Below are 20,029 nucleotides of genomic sequence, written 5' to 3'. Positions count from 1 at the left end.
AGCATGTTACATTTGACCTTTTTAGACTAGTTTTTCTGGAAAGATTGTCAGATCTTTGTCCTCAGGCTGCTCATTGGCAGGGAATCCTTCAAGGTCTGCTGTTAGATTCCAAGATACACACGCCTACAAGAATTTGGTCATTTTTACCAGGCATTGAATCAAATGTAAGATAATATAAAATGCAACTTCAAGGATTTTTTTTTTATGCAGCAGATCTTTCACAAATTTGAATAAATGCAAATCTTTTTATGGTCAAAGGAACAACATTGACAGTGTATTGAGGAACTGAAAGGCCTTTATTTCACATGGGCTTATGCCCCTTGTGTACCGTAGGAATAGGAAGAGACCATTTAATGGCTGCCAGAAGGAACATGTCACCCTCTTGTGGTTGAATCAATGCATAGACATAAAAAATATTTACATGAAGGCTACATTTGGAACGACAAGACATACTGATATCATCCCCTAGCTGTCTTGTCCTTACAATCACTTCAATTGAATGTAATTATATAATCACATAAAGAAAAGTAGTTATTGCAGTGACCAATGCGCCATGTAGGCTGCACTGTGATCAGCCTGCCTCTATACTAAACATGTTCACAGCATGGATGAATTAATGGCCGATACTCTGTATGATTTTTTTATATTCCCTTATTGATCCCCATGGGGGAAATTCGGGTGTAAAAATAAATAAAAATAAAAATAAAAATGATGACAGACTGTGGTCTTCATGATAAATGATGCAGGGAGACATTGTTTTGCACATCTGCCTTGGCACTGGACTAAGAAGCCTCCCCTGCGTATGACATTTTTATTTTTGTTAAATGATGCATAATATCACATCTTACAGGTTTGGTATTTTATGACACTAATACACTGTGCAATACAATAGTTATAATAGTTTCTGTCTGTATATATAATATTTACATATAGTATATATAATAGTTACTGTGGATTCTTTACTGTTTTTTTTTACTGTTTTTTTATTGCTCATTTGCTTATTTATAATACTTACTTTGATCTTGTTTTTATTACTATGTCTATTGTTTGCACTATCCTCTATGGTGCTGTAATCCTGTAAATGTCCCCGCTGCGGGACTAATAAAGGATTATCTTATTTTATCTTATCTTTAATACATTTTAAATTGCCCTCATTTAAAAAATGGATAGAATGCATGTTTTGTGTTAAATAAAAATAAAAATAAAAATGATGACAGACTGTGATCTTCATGATAAATGATGCAGGGAGACATTGTTTTGCACATCTGCCTTGGCACTGGACTAAGAAGCCTCCCCTGCGTATGACGTTTTTTTTTTGTTAAATGATGCATAATATCACATCTTACAGGTTTGGTAATTTATGACACTAATACACTGTGCAATACAATAGTTATAATAGTTTCTGTCTGTATATATAATATTTACATATAGTATATATAATAGTTACCGTGGATTCTTCTTTTTTTATTGCTCATTTGCTTATTTATAATACTTACTTTGATCTTGTTTTTATTACTATGTCTATTGTTTGCACTATCCTCTATACTGCTGTAATCCTGTAAATGTCCCCACTGCTTATTTTATCTTATCTTTAATACATTTTAAATTGCTCTCATTTAAAAAATGGATAGAATGCATTTTTTGTGTTAAAAAATAAATAAAAATAAAAATAAAAATAAAAATAAAAAAAATAAAAAAAAATAAAAATAAAAATAAAAATAAAAATAAAAATAAAAATAAAAATAAAAATAAAAATATACAGTATATCCACATGGGGGGGCTTATTTTGAAATGGACAGAATGCATTTTTTTAATATATATATATAACTAATAGAGGAATCAATTTAGCATACAATCTGTTAATAATTAATTACTTTTTTTTAGTGGGAAGTATCTCTTCAGCTCGACGCCACAATGTATGTGAGCTGGAGGTCTAAACACGTGACGCCCCCAATGTTTACTTTACCTAAGCCACGCCCTCTGTTAGCAACTTGTGGCTAGCTCGCTACCGAGGAAGGCAGTGCTCCGAGATCTGCGCCTCAGACACCACCCCGAGCCCAAGACTGTCCACCCCGCACACCCTCCTGTGAGTATACGTCGATGCTGACACCCACTGAATATAACTTAGACTTATTGTGTGATTAAAAAGAAAAGAAAAGAGGAAGGTTTCTTGCCAGCTAGCGTGGGGAGGAAAGGGGTTGTTAGCTTTTGTTGTGCTGTTAACGTAAAGCAGACCGCATTGCTGTAATCACGCTCCCCGTCAGATAACGCTCATTCAGATATTGAAGTATAATGCTTTAGGGGTTGATTGTAGGCTGAAATGTGTTATCTGAGTGAACTTAGCACAACATGAGCACAGCTTTTCTTCAAATGTGAAAAATCATACTTCCACGCATTGCCAGTGATCAATCGGGAAGATAAGAGACATGGTGTGGACCTGTGCAGCCTGGAGCAAATAACTGGTTGAGTGCATTACAAATTGTGATATTAATGGACGAGATTTGATCCATACATTTGATTTATACCATTTGGCCTGATGGTGGGGAAAGGTAACTGTTGTGTCCCTTAATTGGTTGTGATACGTCATCCTTAACCACTATACAAAAGCTGGTATTTCAATGCACTGCAGCAGGAGAAAAAAAACTGTATGCAATTAATTAACATAGAGTTAATTATAGTTGTTATAGTTTATCAAATACTGTGTGGTCTGCAGTATCAACAAATGATAACTTGCGTTCATTCTGATAAATTGTAAGCAATCTTGTGGGGAAAGCAGTTGTAATAAACTACATTGTTATGTGAGAGGCTGTATGTTGTTTACTCTTTTGCTCTTTCTAGGCCTCTTTGCAGTGTTTCCTCTACATTCTTTGAAGAGTGGTGCCCCTCACTGCCGGAGAGCTGCCCCTGTGGTGAGCATACTTTAAAGAAAGAACAAAAATATATATTTATCGTGGGCTTATTACACAGTCCATCCTGACTATTCATTTATCACAATCCCTCAGCATTTTTAGATAATATCTGTTTTTGAAATAACGCATAATGGGACTAATGTGGAATGGACCCAGTCGTCATCCTGGTTATTACAACCCAAATCTCCCCTGACATCTTCAAAAAATGTCCAAAGGAAACACTGCCCTTTGTCTTAGGAACTTATCCTGATCCTGAAAGCAAAAGTAAACACCGTGTAAACCTCACCAACAACTGCCTGTTTTGATTAGATTTGTTTTAGGTTTGCAGGGCTAGGAGTTGCCTCAGTTTTAACCACCTACACACATTACTGTAGCGAGACATAACTCCCTATTCGGTCGTCATTTATTAGTCATTCTCAAATGCAGGAAAAACAGTTTTTCTTCTTTAATTTGTTTGTAGCTGACTGTTGATACAGTTGTTGGTCACGAGGGGAAGTCTAATTAGATCATCTGTCAGATGTTGCCTAAATGTTGATGTTGGCTCTCGATGGTGCCTAACTGATGGCATTATTAACAGGTTGATTTTTTAATATGTGAATGTAGTTGGACTTATCCTTGAGACTACGTGGCCTGTTTCATTTGAGGCTTTCTGTGTAGCTTTCCATCTGCTCACATTATTTGTTTGCCTTCTTTATTTACCTTTGTTTATGCTGCTTAGCTTTTGACTCAAACACGCCCAAGCTGTATACATAAAAGCCTACTTGTGCATTGTACTACCTGCCACAGCCGTTTATCGCACCACCTGGTTAATGGTAAATTGTTCCAGAAGGAAAATATGTTTGCACATAAACACGGACCCAGGGCCCCTGTGTTTACAGTAGTCATGGCAGCACTTGGTTGTTCAACAAATAGACCTAGCATGTTCCTCTCTCACTTATAGAGGAGAATGTTTGTCTTGGTGGGTAGAGCTATAACAGTGTAGTTCTTAACTTTTAGTGCTGTCACTTTTTACATTAACGGCAGGTTATGTTTCTTTGAAATGGTGAATGACTATTTTATTGGTTAATTTCAGAGACTGTTATATATTGATACACTTTTTTGGGGAGAAGGAGCGTTATCTCCTTGTGAAATGAAAAGCTTGTCAAACACACCCAGAAAGGGCTATTCTGATTTCCTGCCTGTTCCCTGTCTGTCATTGTGCTGCTTTAGGTGGTATGTATATATATATATATGAAGATATACATTTCCTTTCTCAGCTCAGTGAAGTCCAGATGCATGAGTCTGGGTCAGAACCAACAAGCCACATCATTCCAGCCATTCAGACAGAGAACGGGAATAATAGTGAGAATGAGAGTCGAGTGAGGAGCAGCCAGACTCCTCCTCCAGAGGCACCAAGGGTCAGTCTTCTTTTTATTTTAACAAATGTTGTGAGATACTTAGTGTTAAGTTTCTGCATATTTCACTAAAATATGACATCATTATTATGCCGAAATTGAAATGGTTTGTAAATGAATTGATGAGTAATAAAACAAAAAATGAAGCTGCTGCTTTTTTTTGATAGTTGCTTCTTTGCTTGAGTCCTCTTTCAAGCATAAATAGCAAAAATCTTCCGTCTCTAGCCTTACAGATGTGAATTTGCAGCTTTTTGTGTCTTACATCCTTGTAAGCAGGATATCTTTGCACTCCTGACTGTTTGTTTATTCATATAACATGTTTGTTCTGGGAGTTTTTCTGCTCTTAATGTAGTCAAGATCTATTAAATTATAATGGGATATTGCGGATATTATTATAAGAAACATTTTCTCAAAACATGCTAGATAAAACAATTTTATGGTGGCATTGAAATCAAAAGAACACCTAGGGTTATGTGTGACAGGATCTTGGACAGCAAAGTTTTTATTTCTGACTATTTTTTATTTAAAACGTGGACACAAGTGATTGATTCGAGACAACCAGCTTCTCAGTTGTGAGGATTGGCTGCTTTCTTTGCTTCATGTGATGAATATATTTGCGTTTTGGACTGTTTGTTGTACAAAGCCACCAATTTTACGACATCCCTTTGGGCTGCAGGAAACTGTGGTGGACTTTTGATAACAAAGCTATTAATAAAAAAAAAAATGATAGCCTTTTTTTTTGTGTGCAGTTTTATTAACAGTTGCATAAGGGCATGTGTAAATGTTTGTCCTCAACACTAAAAATATTCATTGCAACTGAAGCAGCTGCTTTTCACTTCAAGTGTGAATCACAATTAGTTATGGTGCATTTAAATTTTTGAACAGCTGGTTTTGTATCCATCTTTTCTTGCCAGTATTCATAAACATAGGGCAGAAAGCATACAGTTATGTGAGAACTTGGGGTATTTACATGACTTGTACATGTAAAGGAATCACTTTGAACATCTCACTTTGAATGTCTACATTTCTCCAAACGGCAGTGGTTTATATTAATGCTTAAGGGGAGCACAGGGATGGGGGGGTGGGGTTGAGAAGGGGAGGGAGAGCAAAGCTCCTGCTGGGCGGAGGGATCAGTGTTATATTGTTGGTTGTAATCATGCTCTCATCATGTAGGTTAACGAAGCTCTTTCAGGCAGACTGCCATTGGCGAGCAGCATTTGTTTTTTCAGTGCTGAAACAGACAATCAGGTTTGTCCAACTCATTCTGTGTTTTTCTTTATAATAGCAGGCTATTTTTAATATCCGGTTTTAATCATCTGCATCGCAAAAATGTGTCAATGAAAACAATGTCACATTTCTGTGGCTATTGTATTGTGTGATTCATATTTTTAAATCTTCTCTTATTCAATTTTCACTTGTTTTTTTTTTGTTTTTTTTTGCAAATAGCACTCTTTCTCGGGCCACACCCATCAGGGCATATTAATAGATATTAAATCTCATAAGGGAAAGCAGACTGTGTTTGTTTTTCAGCGAGTTTTCAGCGTTCCTATTTGCTGTCAGTCATCTCAGAGTTCACAAGACCAGTCTTGCGGGAACAGTTCTGTGTTTACACTCAATTGCTCACTGGTATGACTTTCAACAATAACAACAACAGAAGATGTTTGGACTTGCTGGCTGCCATGGCAACAGGGATTAGGCCGAGGCTGTTGTTGTGTTGATGGTGTCCACAGAAAAATAGAGGGGGCCAACTGGCTCTGTTTGTGGGATAGACCTGTTTTCATTGCTTTGGTGGCCACCTCTGGAGCATTGGATTTCATAAGAAAGGACAAAGTAGGAGGCAGTCATCTGTGATTGTTAGCCCAAAGCCTGTGTGAAATTCACTGTCAGTTTGTTTACCCGATTCAAAACAGACTCTGCCTTGGAGAGAAATGTTTGTTTGTGGTTCAGACCTTAATTAAAATACGAATCTCAAGTTCTGTTTTCATAAACATGCTCTGTATGCTTTTTTTAGTCATTATTTATATGTCTGTGCAATTTTTGATTACTCTGTTTATGTTTACTGTAAACCTTCCTTGAGCTGTGGGGCTTGACAGTGAGGGGGATGGTGTGGTAATTGCCGGCTGCCTCGCAGAGGATGTTGTTGTTGTTGTTTTTGCAGTGCTTCTAGTTGTTGTTGTTTTTTGATGGAATTATAATTCCCCTAAGACATCCGATGTTGTTGTTGTTGTTGTTGTTGTTGTTGTTGTAGTTTGGTTCATTTTTAGCATAAATGGCAGGAGGGCCAAGTACATATAGCTAGATTGACCAGTGAACTGAGAATAATAAATAAGGAGTAACTTTATCTTTTTTTGTATTTGAACAAGAGGCATAATAGTTTAGCTGCAACAATTAATTGATTAATTGTCCACAGAAATTTAAGTGGCAATTATTATGATAGTCGAATGGTCACTTTAGTCAATTACAGAGAAAAATGAAGGTTTGTTGGCTAACATGTTGACATGCACACTCATATTACCTGATTACTGCAAAGCTTTGGCACAACAAATGTATGACTGCATTTGTACTTTTGTCTGCTAAAGGGTGTGGAGATTATGCAATTTATGTAAACTGCATTCTTACTCTACATTCTACCACATGCACCAAGGCAGGCATGTATGACATCAGAGCACTTAGATTGACGGAGCTATTGAGTGAGAGAACAGACTCTTTAGTGAGAACGCACATTGTGTGTGTGTGTGTGTGTGTGTGTGTGTGTGTGTGTGTGTGTGTGTGTGTGTGTGTGTGTGTGTGTGTGTGTGTGTGTGTGTGTGTGTGTGTGTGTGTGTGTGTGTGTGTGTGTGTGTGTGTGTGTGTGTGTGTGTGTGTGTGTGTGTGTGTGTGTGTGTGTGTGTTTTCACAAATAACCTACTGTCCAGCTGTGGAAACTTGTTTGGAACTGTTTGTGTCAGTTGAACTTTGGATGAATTATTTTGTTATCACCACTACAAGTTTTTCCTTTTTTATCCTGTCACAGCTGTCAGGGTGAAACTTTTCCTTTCTGACGTCTTTATCTTGCATGCGTGCTCTTGTTGAAATCACTGTAGAAAACTACTCTGTACATACATACATGACAAAGACACGAGGTGGCTCCAGCAGAAATGAAGCTGTGTCTCGTAATCCTTTACCCTGATGAAAGAGATACGGTTTCTCGTTTACATGTAAACTTACTGATTATCTGCACTAGAATCCAGCCCAAATAGATTGTATGAAAGTAGGTTGGCCGCATAAACACACACCGAGAACGGCTTACCTATGTTTGTTTTTTTGTGGTATAGATTTTAACTAACATTTGGTTTATGTTGTTTTTCTCTATGATGCAGGTTCCAGTGTCTTTATCTATGATGACCCCACCAGCAGAGGCCCCTCAGCAATTACAACAGACACCCCAGCAGCAGGTCCTCAGTCCTCAGCAGCTCCAAGCCCTGCTCCAGCAGCAAAAAGCACTCATGTTACACCAGGTAATGTTAGAATGATGTATTAGTTGTGTGTTTTGTCACAGCCCACATCAAACATGGTGCTTTTATTTCTCTAAACTCAAATTTCATCAACATTTCTGCAGCAACAAATTCAAGAGGTCTTCAAGAATCAGCAAGAGCAGCTAAATATTCAGCTGCTGCAACAGAAGAATGCTGGAATTGTTAGTCAAGAGGTAACTTTCTTTCCATTATAGCATATAACTCCTACTCCTGTGCTGTATGTTTATTTTCTGTTATATTTCTCTCCATTTCATCACCTTTGAAAAGTGTCTCTGACTTCCTTGAAAAGTGCTTCCTAAATCAAATGGTTTATTATGAGTATGTTTTTTCAGGTCGTTGATTTTTCACATTGTAGTAATATTCATTATGCAACAAGGATAATGTATTCTTGAATGAGGGGCAGGTCTGATTCAGTTCAGTAGGACTAAAGCTTAAAGACTTAAAGAGTACTTAACACTAAAATTATAGTCATTATAATAACCATTTCCTCATCTGCACAGCCTTGAATATCACCTGCCCAGTTCCCTGTGACTAACACATCAGCATGTGTGCATGTGTGCATGTATTTGCGTGATATCATAAATTAACGGCAATTTCTAACCCATAGTAGGCACTTGGCAACGTGCACAAGGCAGCAGGTGTTGGAGGAAAGGAGGATAATTGGATGTGCTCTAAGCAGAAATGTGCTCTACATGGTTTTTATCCAATTACATGAAAATCAAAGTGGGCATTCCTTCCATTAGTTCCATTGGTAGTGTTTGTTTATACTCATAATGTTTGACCAGCAGAGAATAATATGAATAAAGAAATAAGCAGCACCAGACATAATCACTGCTCAAATAGATGTTTGTTGCTTCTTTAAATAGCTAATGACATAAGCTTATTTCATGACCTTTGTACGTTAAGTGGATGACAGCAGCTGACTTTATGGTCAGTGAGACAGAGCTTTGTGTGTTCAACCCAATTAAATATTTCCACTGTGATGTATATAGTGGTCCTGCACAGTCTCTAAGCACTGACTGACGGATGTTGTGTCCTCTCTGTGTCACAGTTGACAGCCCAGCAGATTGCCATCCAGCAGCAGCTTCTTCAGATGCAGCAGCAACATCTCCTCAACCTGCAGAGACAAGGCCTGCTGTCTGTCCTTCCCAGCAGCCCCCTTGCACTCACAGGTATGCTGCGTTACAGCCCTACTGCATTCCTGTTTGAGGACTTAAACACTTGAAATACTCTCAGGTAGCAACACTGAGGCAAAGGTCAATGTAAATTGCCTCAAGCAAGAACCAGACGCACGAACAGATTCGTTCTACTGTGGCGTGTACTGGTGAATATTTCTCGTATTTTGAGTTTTCTCTTAGGTAAGAACTCAATTTATCTGTGGTCCAGACCTGTCGTGCAGTTAGTCTGCTGTTATCTACTAATGGATTGTATATTTCATTACTTTGAAAACCCTGAATATATCACACTTAATAAAAATGATTTATCCTGTTTCTAAAAATCTAATTAATGAAAGAATTCTAAATGTATCAAATAGCCTAACAATATCCCCATTTATTTAAATTGGCTATCGATGCTATTGTGTAACACTACAATATTAAACCATTTCTTCTTTATTTCAGTGACAGTCTGAACTGCAGGTGACACGGCATAAACCGCACTCGTTATTTTTCCCCAAACCAAATTTTTCCCCATTCTTTGGACCTAGCAGGTCTCCTAATTCAGCTGCTGACGCTCTTAAAAACTAGAGACTTTCCTTTGTGGATCTTTGAAAGCAGGACTTCAATACAGGACATATGGGGCAGGACGCTAATTTGCAATCCTCATGAACTCCCACGCTCATTTATGCATCGGTGGCATTCTTCATGTTTACGTTGGTCATTTACAGAGTCATCTTAGGTTAGGAGCGTTTGCTGTCATCTGACGTGGCACACTTGTACGAGCCCACGGTATGAAAAAAAAGTGAGAGAAAGTAAAGATAAGAATATGAAAATGCTCGTACATGAGGTCTTTAGAGCCTTTTATCATTCATACTGACACATTTATTATCAATGAAGGTAGCCCGCATGACAGGATCTCCTCTCCGTACGACAGCATACTCCAAAATGATCATAAAGTTGAATGGCCTCTCTAAATTGTTTTAACACAAACCGAGCATTATGACCTTCATGAAGATAGGATTTATTGCAGGGCTGTTATATCAGACTGAATTGCTTTAAGCTAGCTCGACCTAATAAACTCACTGTAAACTCACGTCTTGTGATCTTAAAACTAATTTGGTTGACATTACAAGTGACTCATGCAAACGTAGTGGCACCCCAGCGTATTATTACACAACAGTTTATTGACATTTGCATTTCAGGCTGTGAGAATGGTAGCATCCTGTCTGCTGCTGGAGACACCAGAGAGTCCTCCAGTCAACAATCCAGCACCAACGGTCATCACACTCTCCTGAAGAGGAAAGAAAGGTGCGTTAGCAAATGAAACTGTCCTGTGAGAGCCTCAGTTTCTATGTCGCATGTCTTTATTGGGCTTGACCAGTACCAACGTGTTGACTCTGAGATGTGTAATTGACGGTTGATTTGTACTTGTTGCAGAGGGTCGCTGGATGAAAACGCACAGAACAGCCATGCACTGTATGGAAACGGCATGTGTAAATGGCCTGGCTGTGAAACTGTCTTTGGAGACTTTCAGGCATTTCTCAAGTGAGTGGTGAAACTTCTTCATAACATGATGTAGTATATATCAGATATAGGAAATAAATGTGTTTGTGTACACAGGAGCTGTAAATGTCACATTTTAATCAGAGCCTGCGGTCAGAGTTCATAAAAAGTTATTTCCTCTTATTTTACTATCATGTATTTGTGGTGTGAAGCTCTGTGTTGAATCTGGCAATAATTCTTGAGGTCATTATTTTAGCATGTTTTGCTATATCCTGTACAACACATGGTTTCTCTAAAGCATGTCATGATTTTTGATGTGCTTGTCTGCAGACATTTGAACGGTGAACATATACTGGATGACAAGAGCACAGCACAGTGCCGTGTGCAGATGCAAGTGGTTCAGCAGCTGGAACTGCAGGTACGCAATTTGATTTATTCTCTTTATAACTAATATTTCATTTTTTTTAAATCAAACAACAAAAGGGACAAAACATCTTTGATTTATTAACATCGCTTAATTGTACACATATACCTTAACCTTTACTAAGTTGAGTGGAGAATCCAGTCCTTTGCCTCAAACTATTGTAAAAAGAAAAATGAAAAATGAAGAGCTTTCTAAAAACGTTTGACAGTGAATGCATGACAAGTTTGAGAAGTGGTGATGTGTTTTCACACCAGGGCTAGAAAAAGGAGTGAGGTCTTTAGATAATTACACTTCTCAGAATGCCAGAAACCGACACTGACTGTAATTTCGTCATTTAACATGCGCCGTGAATTCACCAACTCTCAACTTCTATTTCTGTCTTCTCATCCCTCAAAGTTGAGGAAGGACAAAGAGCGGCTGCAAGCTATGATGGCTCATCTGAAGTCCTCTGAACCCAAACCCGCAGCACAGCCTGTAAGTACATGCTATGACTGTTTTCGTCAATTAGAATAAATATTGTTTTGCTTGTAGTTACACAGATGTTGTCCTCACTTAACCGCTTTGTTGTTTTTTGTTTTTTTTTAACCAGGTGAATCTGGTGTCTAATGTGTCCTTCACACAGGCAACATTGCCCAAATGTTCGCCTCCTGTGAGTTTGTCTCAGAGTGCCATGGCTCCATCCACACCCATGACGCCGCTCTCTGAATCACCGTCAGTCCTCACTCCCAATAGCATGTTCACTGGAACCCCTGTGCGGAGGCGATATAGCCGCTCGGTGAGCCAAGGTAACGGTGAGATCATGAATTGGAACTCCTTCACATTTCGAGCTCAAACATGCCGATGGAAAGATGCACAAAAAGATAATCTCAGAGGCCACAGAGAAGTGGCATATTTTCTTATTAACACTCATATTTATTTTCTTATTTATTTGTTATACTACTTCTCTTTTCCACAATTGGAAAAGTTTTCTTCTTTGTTACACTGTCATTCTGTATATGTTTATGTTTAAATTTTGCTTGTTAATGTCTTTCCACAGATATAGTTGATAATAAGGAGTTCTACTTGAGCACAGAAGTTAGACCTCCATTTACATATGCGTCTCTAATAAGACAGGTAACTTGTATTTTGCTTTTACACAGTCACAAAAATATTATAATACTGCCTTCAAAATCTAAATGAAGTAGATCCCAAAAAAAATTGATGGTAAGAATTCCTTAAATGCTCTTTCTTTCTTTCTTTCAGGCGATATTTGAATCACCTCGCAATCAGCTGACGCTAAATGAAATCTACAACTGGTTCACAAGAAACTTTGCATATTTCAGGCGCAATGCAGCCACGTGGAAGGTATGATCTGTACTCCAGTTTGAATTTCTTTTGATATTAATATATGAAAGAGGAAAAGTCTATGGAAACATTTGATTGTGTTAATATTTTAATGTTCAAATGCAAGTCCTGATATTACTCCTTTTTATTTCATTTTCCAGAATGCCGTCAGACACAATCTCAGCCTCCATAAATGCTTTGTGCGTTTGGAAAATGTGAAGGGAGCTGTGTGGACAGTAGATGAGATTGAGTTCCACAGGAGAAGGCCCCAGAAGACTGCTGGTAACGGGTACGTGTTGGACGTGAAGCCAGAGCAGCCCTTTGTGTTTTCAGATATAAGTCAGATAAGCCTGACATTTTTGACCTTCTAGCTCCACCTAATAAGTACACACAATATTTACTGTAAGCAAGTTTCATAGGCTAAGTCTGAGTGTGCTACAAACAAAATAAGACTTAGCATGTTCACACAAGCACATGGACGCCTTTGTGAACAAAGTGAAATTCCACAAAACCTCAATCACTCTGAAACAGCAGGCTACTGTCAGCAGGTTTGTGATAGAATAATTAGTGAACGCCTCGTGATTGTTTCAGTTGACTTGTCATTTCTTGCCAAGGTTACTCAAACTTTTTACTGGATTTTATTAAACAAAGAGACCTGGAAGTGCAGTGTGTATGTTGGCAGTTGCCCATAGTGCCAGTAGTTTAAGGATATCCGACTAAGCCTTGCTCTCCTTAGTTACTGTTGCTAGGCCAGTCAAGTATCCCATTCTAGCAAGGCACATAGGCATTTTATGATTATAACAGTTGCAGAATACCTCTTGAAATTCTTAGTTTTTTTCTTTAAAGAAGACAAGTCTGATTTCTGATAATGTCAGCTCCAAAAGTTGGTTAAAATACATTCTCCTGCTGACCTTTTAATGTTTGCAACTGACCTGTTGTAAAACGAGAACCCTGTAAAAGGGTTTTTAATATGCATTTCATGGCATGATATTGTGTTTAACGACTAAAGTAAACTGAAGAAAGACTAAAGAAACTAACTTAAGATGAACTTTTTGTATCTTCTCTGTACTTCTAGGTCTCTGCTGAAGAACTCACAGAACCATCAGAGCTCTGCTGGGTCTGCTCCTCAGGTAAATATAATACATCCGAACAACTTGTCTAACACGAGGCATATCACAAACTATATGTTGTATTGCGTGTTGATGCAGTGCTGTAATGAGAACGTTAACGTTTTCAGAGTGGTGGTCTAGACGGCAACAACTCTCTCTACAACCCGGCCTTCATGGGCAGCATCCCGTTTCACTCGCTGCCTCATATTCTCCAAGAGCAGATGAATGGAGCCCTTGCTAATGGATCTGGATACCAAAGTGACAGCAGTGCAACACAGTCCCCTCCTCAAGCTTTGTAAGTGTCTAGTGTCTAGAGCTACTTCCCCTTTGCTGAGTTGTGATGAATGTAATTATGTGATCACAAGTCCTGATTACATGTTTGTTTATTTATTTTTTCTGTGTGTTTATCAAACCAGCATTAAAGAGGAACAGGAAGACGAGGAGATTTGTGAAGGTTATCCCTACGAGTCCCCGGAGAGCACAGACGAGCTCGGCCACAGCCCGGAGATGAACCACGATGAAGACAACGGCAGCCCGGAGAGGCCAAATCTTCACATCGATCGCGTGCCTTCTCTCTGACCATGAGGTCCAAATTCTCCACTGCAAGGCCGCTTCACTCACAGCCTGTGTGACTTTATATTCCAAAAGTTTCCCAAAACAACTGCTTCATCTTCTTAACCAAACACTCTCTTCTTGGGGGACAATTTTTTTTTTTTATCAGCATTTTTTTTTTAAGTCTTTCTGTAAAGTAGAGTGAGATCACAAAAAACACATCTGTTCATGATTTTTCTTATTTTATATATCTATATATATATGTGGAAACAAAAGGACAATGATGAGCAGAGAAGCCAAAGGAAAAGGAACATTGATAGTTCACTTCACAATGAAACGTTTCCCCCTTCTGTATAGCTGCTTTATGCTATGTTGGGGCCTCGCTACCTAATTTTATTTTAGTAGTCATAATATATAAAAAATTTCTAGAAGAAAAAAAAACGTTACTTAAAAAATCTAAATGTTCACTGCCAACATGATCTGATATATTTGTATTTAAGGTAAGAGACAATTGTTGAAAAGAATGCGTAGCTTCTTTATACTTGTCGGTCTTTTTCACCCCTTCCACAAAACATTGCTGAATTCCGCTCTAATTGAGCTTGTAAAAGTAGAAAAATATAGATTTACCATTATTGTAAACCAATGCATCTTTATGAATAATAAATCCCTCATGAAAAATGTGTATGCTGTGTGTGTCTTTGATCCAGATTTATGATTTCCTCTGTGGTCAGCGGTGTTTCGCTCAATTAAATTATGCCTGGTTGCAGTTTTGACCTGATAACGGCACCACTTCTCTCAGTCAACGGTAATGGCTCCTTAATGGAAGGTAACGGAAGAAAGCAAATGGTTTGAGTGGCAAACTGTGGTACTATGGTATGCCCGTTTCATAAATGTTATAAATTCAGCCGCTTACTGCCTACAGACCACTGTGGTGTTAGAAGCACTGGTTGCAGCATCATGATACATTGCGGTAAGATAATTATATGTAAACTTTACTGTTGTACTGTTATCATCTGTCATTACTTAATGTATGTAGATGTTTGATAAGTGGCCTGGCTTGATTTTCTATCGACATAATGCCATAATTGAATGGATGTTTTATGCATTATGTATCAGTGGTTTATAGTTGTGCTTCCTGATTGGCGAGTATTGACCGATGTGGAGTTTGCTCACAATGTGGGTGTGTGCATGATGATGGGAGGTGCTCGAGCTCAAAGGGGGGTTCACACTTGCAGATGCCACGATCGCATTGTTGGATATTTACCAGACAGGTAATCTTAAAAAGTAAAATATTTGGCAAAATGAATTAAGCAATATGTGTTTTGTTCATTTACAGCCTTAGTATACAGCCACTTTTATTGCATGATTCTTTAACTTAACACAAAACAGGGGTTGTAATAATAATTTATTGCCGTCTGTCTTTAGTCAAGTTATTAAGGTTGTTAATATACCATTATTAGGGAGGTGCTTTGCATGTGTGTCTCACTCTATATTCTCTCCACTTTGCTCTGCATAAGATGACCGCTCATTTAAAGTTCCCTGTAAATAATCAGGATGGCATCGAGCTCGAGAAAATAGAGGAACATGAGTCTGATGGTAGGTTGTTGTTGTGTACTCCCATTTCTGATCCGGCTAAATACTACTCAGATGAATTTATTGTTAGGCACAACTGTAATAAAACTGCAGTGTGATTGATGTATGTGGTGCATGCCAAATGTTAGTGGATGGGTATATTTTCACACTCTATATATTTTCCTCCTGCCCGATTCAATCCAGGAAACTAGATCCAAATAAAAGCTTCCAAATCAATAATCTCTCCTCGCTGAAGTTTTATTGAGCAAGCCTCCTCCATTATACACTTCAGGTCTCACCTCCCTGACAAACTGAATGTTAATGGTGCTCTGAATTATTAAAACGGCCTCATAGAGGATCCGAGCAACTTATCTAACAGAGACTGGACTATGTGCTGACTGAATTTATATGATTTTGCTCCAAAATCATTTCTCTTATTGTTTTTATTATCCTTTCAAAGGCAGCATCCCCAAGCTAGTGATGGACAATCCACCTAGAAAGATGTCGGGCAAGCTGGTCAGTGGAGTATGCAGACTGAGCACCATAACAGAGCAAGAAGCGGACAAGCTGGACACCGATCCCAGTTCCCATGATCCCCTGGGTGGCAGTGAATGGGGTGGATCCAGCTCCATGTGTTCTGACAAGTTTAAGAGCAGCAGCAGTGTTTTTTCCACTGATGATTCATACCAGCCCGGCAGTGGAGGTATTGTTTAACTCCTTAAGTTGATTAAATTGATATAGTTGATACCTGCTCAGAGGTGCGCTGGATGAAACGTTAAGAGGGTGTCATTTCTAACTACCTTTTCCTTTTTTTCTCTTCTATTATTCCCTCTTCACTTCCACCAGATGAATGTGCAGCAGTTCTACTTGCCTGTCTGCATTGTCGTTTCCACGAATTTATGGTTCTGCTGCTGGATACATGTGAGAAGGCTTTAAATAGCTGTTTTCCCTCGTACAAATACATCACAGCGGCCGCTGACAGAGACCAGCAAGGAAAAGACTGCTGCAATTCAAAGCTGGAGCTGGACTTTAACTGCTGTGGCTCCTGTCAGGACGCAGGAGAACTTATAGAGCTGGCCATGGAGATATCAGAGGTCTGCTATCGCTGAGAAATTCCTCACCTCTGGCCTGCAAACACAATGAAAAAACACAAACATTATGAATGTTAGAAACTTGAATGCAACACAAACAGAAATTCTGTCTCATCTTATTCAGATCTATGCCTGCACACTAAGGTGTTTTTTATAGCGGCCTCATGTGGAAACTCGCATGATCTTTGGCTTGTGTGCTTCAAGCAGGTAACCACTGCCACCCTGTGAAACAGTGCAGAGTTGGTTGTTATGAGAAAAGATGAATATAGCTAATATGTTGTTAAAGCCAAACTCGCTCGACCGAGAAAACCATTCAAATACCAACATCCTGTAATGTTAGAGAGGAAGGGAGGACAGGAGAGTGTGTGTGTTGAGCCATTTCCACGTCTACGTCACTGACATCCTGCACGTTTCCGGAGTCACTCCATACAGCATGACTGAGTGGGCTGGGGTCATTCAGGATACCTGGGATCAGGGAGCATTCCTTTAAATAACAACTCCAGCCATTCAAAAGTTACAAACAGAATGTAATCTGGTCCAAGTAACGGGACATGGATTCAACAACAAGGGGAAATGATAATATGGTAAAATGTAAGTGAATGGAAAAGGATTTATATTATGCATTAAAAGGGTTGCTTTTGTAATTTATTGTAAGAAAAGATTCTGTAGTATATGATATGAATTGGTTTGTATGTTTAATGCTATTCTGAATGAATTTGATTAGGCTGGTACAGAAATGAAGTACAATCTTTAGCAGAATAACGGCATGCTTCTCTTGAAATATTCTATCTCTTTTTATCAAAATACATTAATCTGTAATTTGTTCAGGTTCATTGATCCTACGGTATGTTCACACTGTGGTTAAACATCTATCGGTATGCTCCATTGACTAGGGGAAGGGAAATACCTTTCTATTTTGGCTTCTGTCACTCACATGTGAATCATGTCCTGCAGGGCCAAAACACTCACCACTGTAGAAACCGGCACAGATGCAACTTGGTCTTGAATTCCAATTCCAATTGGTTATGTTGGTTGGTTTGGATGCCAAAGACAGATATAATGTCCTAGTTGCTGCACTAGCGGCTCATGCCAGGGTGCCTGCTTTGATCGTATCTGAAGGATATCATTGACCTTTCAGTGCGTTAGACCACGTTACACCTCCATTCCTCTGTGGGCTCATTATCCGTAACCAGTATAATACAATAACAGCACAGCACAGGCCTTTACTCTCTTATCAGTGGACTTGTACAGAATCAGTGTTAAAGACTGATTTTCTGGCTAAAGCAATGTTCTTTCCTCTGCTGTGACAAGCGTGTGTGGATGAAGCATTCAGTTGTTCAATTTTATTCACTTAGCAGGCTTGGCTAGTTAGCTAGTTAGCGTGCTAATTTCACTATGCTTTCATGCTACAGTTGTAGAGAACATAAAAAGAACCGCACGAACTGCTAGGCCAGACATTGATGTTTTAAATGACTGTTTATGGTCTGTTACCCCTTCCATCAACAGCACAAATAAATTCATATGGTTGTCAGTTAATTGACTCTTTGAAGTATGAAAAGTAAAAGCAAGCCTTATCTCTTATATAATGGCAGAGATGTTAAAGGTGCTCATCATTGCGTGATCATTGATCAAGCGAGGGATTTTTTCTGATGGTCTTGCATGTGGTAGCCTATAAACAACAACCAAGTGTGTATGTTGAAAGTCTTCCATGTCTGTCATGATCCTCATGAGCTCTGGGAGGAGTCAACTAAACACAGGTGAACTGAGTCCACCCTGAATCAGTGCTCTTATAACTTGGAAGAGAACAATTTGCTCTCTTTGATCAGCCACCAACTGACCCCGTGCTTCCTAATGCTTGTTAACTTTGTTCAAAAGTGAGTTATTCTTAAAAGTGTCAATTCTTGAGATTTCAGTCCAGGTTAATTTAGAATTTCTATTTGAGTGAAAACAATGGGATGGTGCTCAGAGTTTAGCTGTCTGGAGTCCTTTTGTTTGAATTGTGTGCATAGTTCCTTTTTTGTTGTGTGTATACGATGGAGAAAAAACATAGTACAGCATTGTTTGCAATATAGCAGATATATAAATATTGCAATTCTTTCATCATTGGGCCATAGGCTCAATCACCTTTATGTTGCCTCCTTCAATGTTATTTAAATGAAAATCTTCAAGATTACACTTAAGGTATAACAGCCTCATAATGCTATGTGTTTGTTTAGTTCCATTTAGGATTGATTCTAGTATGTAACTGATGTATTGTTTGTATTTGCATATAACCTAACTTTGTTCTGAGCCAATGAGAATTTGAGTTTGATAATAATGTGTAAATGCATGCAACTGATCTCTTATGTCATGCATCTTTCTCGGTTTACAGACCCACCACTTGACAAAGTTAATGGGAAAGTTGATGTCAAAATAAAGTCCCTTTTTGGTGTAATCCCTAATTTCGGTGCCTCATGTCCAAAACGGGATTTTCCCTATAGACTCCAGCACTCACTAATTAGATTACACTTACAACAGTGTATATTTTCACCTTACAGCGAACCATTTTTAAAGCACAACAGATGTTTTTTTTTACTGATAAGTGACTGACTACTGATGTATTGTGGGCTGTAGTTTCTGCTTGTATGGAATAATTATTGCTATGGAAGATGGTACCTCTGTTGCAAGTAGAAACCAGTTTTTCTTGTTGGCTCATTTTGGCTCTGACTAGATATTTGACGCTTAAAAAATCTTGCATTGAAAAGCTATGTTGTCGAGAAATGAAACCCACAAGGCAATCATTAAAAAGAGATAGAAAGCAGACTAATGTGAATTTGGTTCCTCCTTCTGTAGAATATTGATTGTAATAAGATGTTCTTTTATTTGCAGAACTGAAAAAAGAAAGGACTTTCAAGAGCTCCTCGAATTCCCTTAGTACCACTAACAAAGCGGACAGTATATTCTTGCAAGTTAACAGGATTTACAAGAGAGGATTCAATAGAGGAAACCAAATGTTTATTGAGATGGATAATGTATCCCAAACAAGTTTCAAGTCTCTTAAAGCTGATTTTCATATTCTACTGAAATGGCTGCAGTTCTTGGCAACAAAGGCTAGACACAGCTAATTGGATTAGCATATTTCTGAGATTTTTATCACAATTATTTATTAGTTTGGACAATTTCAGCTTGTTTGCTCATTAAGAATGCAACTGGGTCTTGTTGGTAAGGCATCTACATTTACTACCAAACAAACAGTCAACTGAGCTGACTCAGTTCTAAAGAAGATGATTTACAGAGTGGAGAGCCCCTAAACTTTCCAATTAGGCAATAACTTCTGTGTAGATTTATGATTATGTATAAGTTTATAATAACAAAGAACAATTGTAATGATTTTTTTTATGTTTCTGATTGCACAGAAGGTCCTGCCAGCGTTGCTCCAAAAAGGGGCTGGAGACAGTAGACATGAGAGAGCGCAGCATCATTGAGTTGCCTGTCTGACAA

At 38.4% G+C, this 20,029-nt stretch overlaps 2 protein-coding genes across 5 annotated transcripts; both read left to right on the top strand.

Moving 5' to 3' along the window:
* The first annotated feature begins 1,996 nt into the window (after positions 1-1,996).
* On the top strand, positions 1,997-14,553 carry LOC129099611 (forkhead box protein P1-B-like). 4 transcript variants are annotated; one of them, XM_054608915.1, is made up of 17 exons: positions 1,997-2,086; positions 2,839-2,909; positions 4,166-4,306; positions 7,663-7,800; positions 7,902-7,991; positions 8,870-8,990; positions 10,178-10,283; positions 10,413-10,520; positions 10,809-10,896; positions 11,299-11,376; positions 11,492-11,687; positions 11,939-12,015; positions 12,145-12,246; positions 12,387-12,514; positions 13,301-13,355; positions 13,463-13,629; positions 13,751-14,553. In XM_054608915.1, exons 3-17 carry the CDS (start codon positions 4,181-4,183, stop codon positions 13,911-13,913), a joined length of 1,743 nt encoding a protein of 580 aa, XP_054464890.1. In that variant the 5' UTR covers positions 1,997-2,086; positions 2,839-2,909; positions 4,166-4,180; the 3' UTR covers positions 13,914-14,553. The 4 variants fall into 4 exon arrangements, with proteins under 4 accessions (XP_054464890.1, XP_054464887.1, XP_054464889.1 ...); XM_054608912.1 differs by having other exon boundaries at positions 11,492-11,693; XM_054608914.1 differs by lacking the exon at positions 2,839-2,909 and having other exon boundaries at positions 11,492-11,693.
* Positions 14,554-15,938: 1,385 nt separating this feature from the next.
* On the top strand, positions 15,939-16,567 carry LOC129100410 (myoD family inhibitor domain-containing protein 2-like). Its single transcript, XM_054610029.1, has 2 exons — positions 15,939-16,161; positions 16,305-16,567. Exons 1-2 carry the CDS (start codon positions 15,939-15,941, stop codon positions 16,565-16,567), a joined length of 486 nt encoding a protein of 161 aa, XP_054466004.1.
* Positions 16,568-20,029: the final 3,462 nt, after the last annotated feature.

This window comes from Anoplopoma fimbria, chromosome 12 (assembly GCF_027596085.1).
Source record: "Anoplopoma fimbria isolate UVic2021 breed Golden Eagle Sablefish chromosome 12, Afim_UVic_2022, whole genome shotgun sequence".
Taxonomy (NCBI): domain Eukaryota; kingdom Metazoa; phylum Chordata; class Actinopteri; order Perciformes; family Anoplopomatidae; genus Anoplopoma; species Anoplopoma fimbria.
The sequence above is the reverse complement of the archived record's forward strand: the minus strand, read 5'-3'. Positions and strand labels throughout refer to the sequence as shown.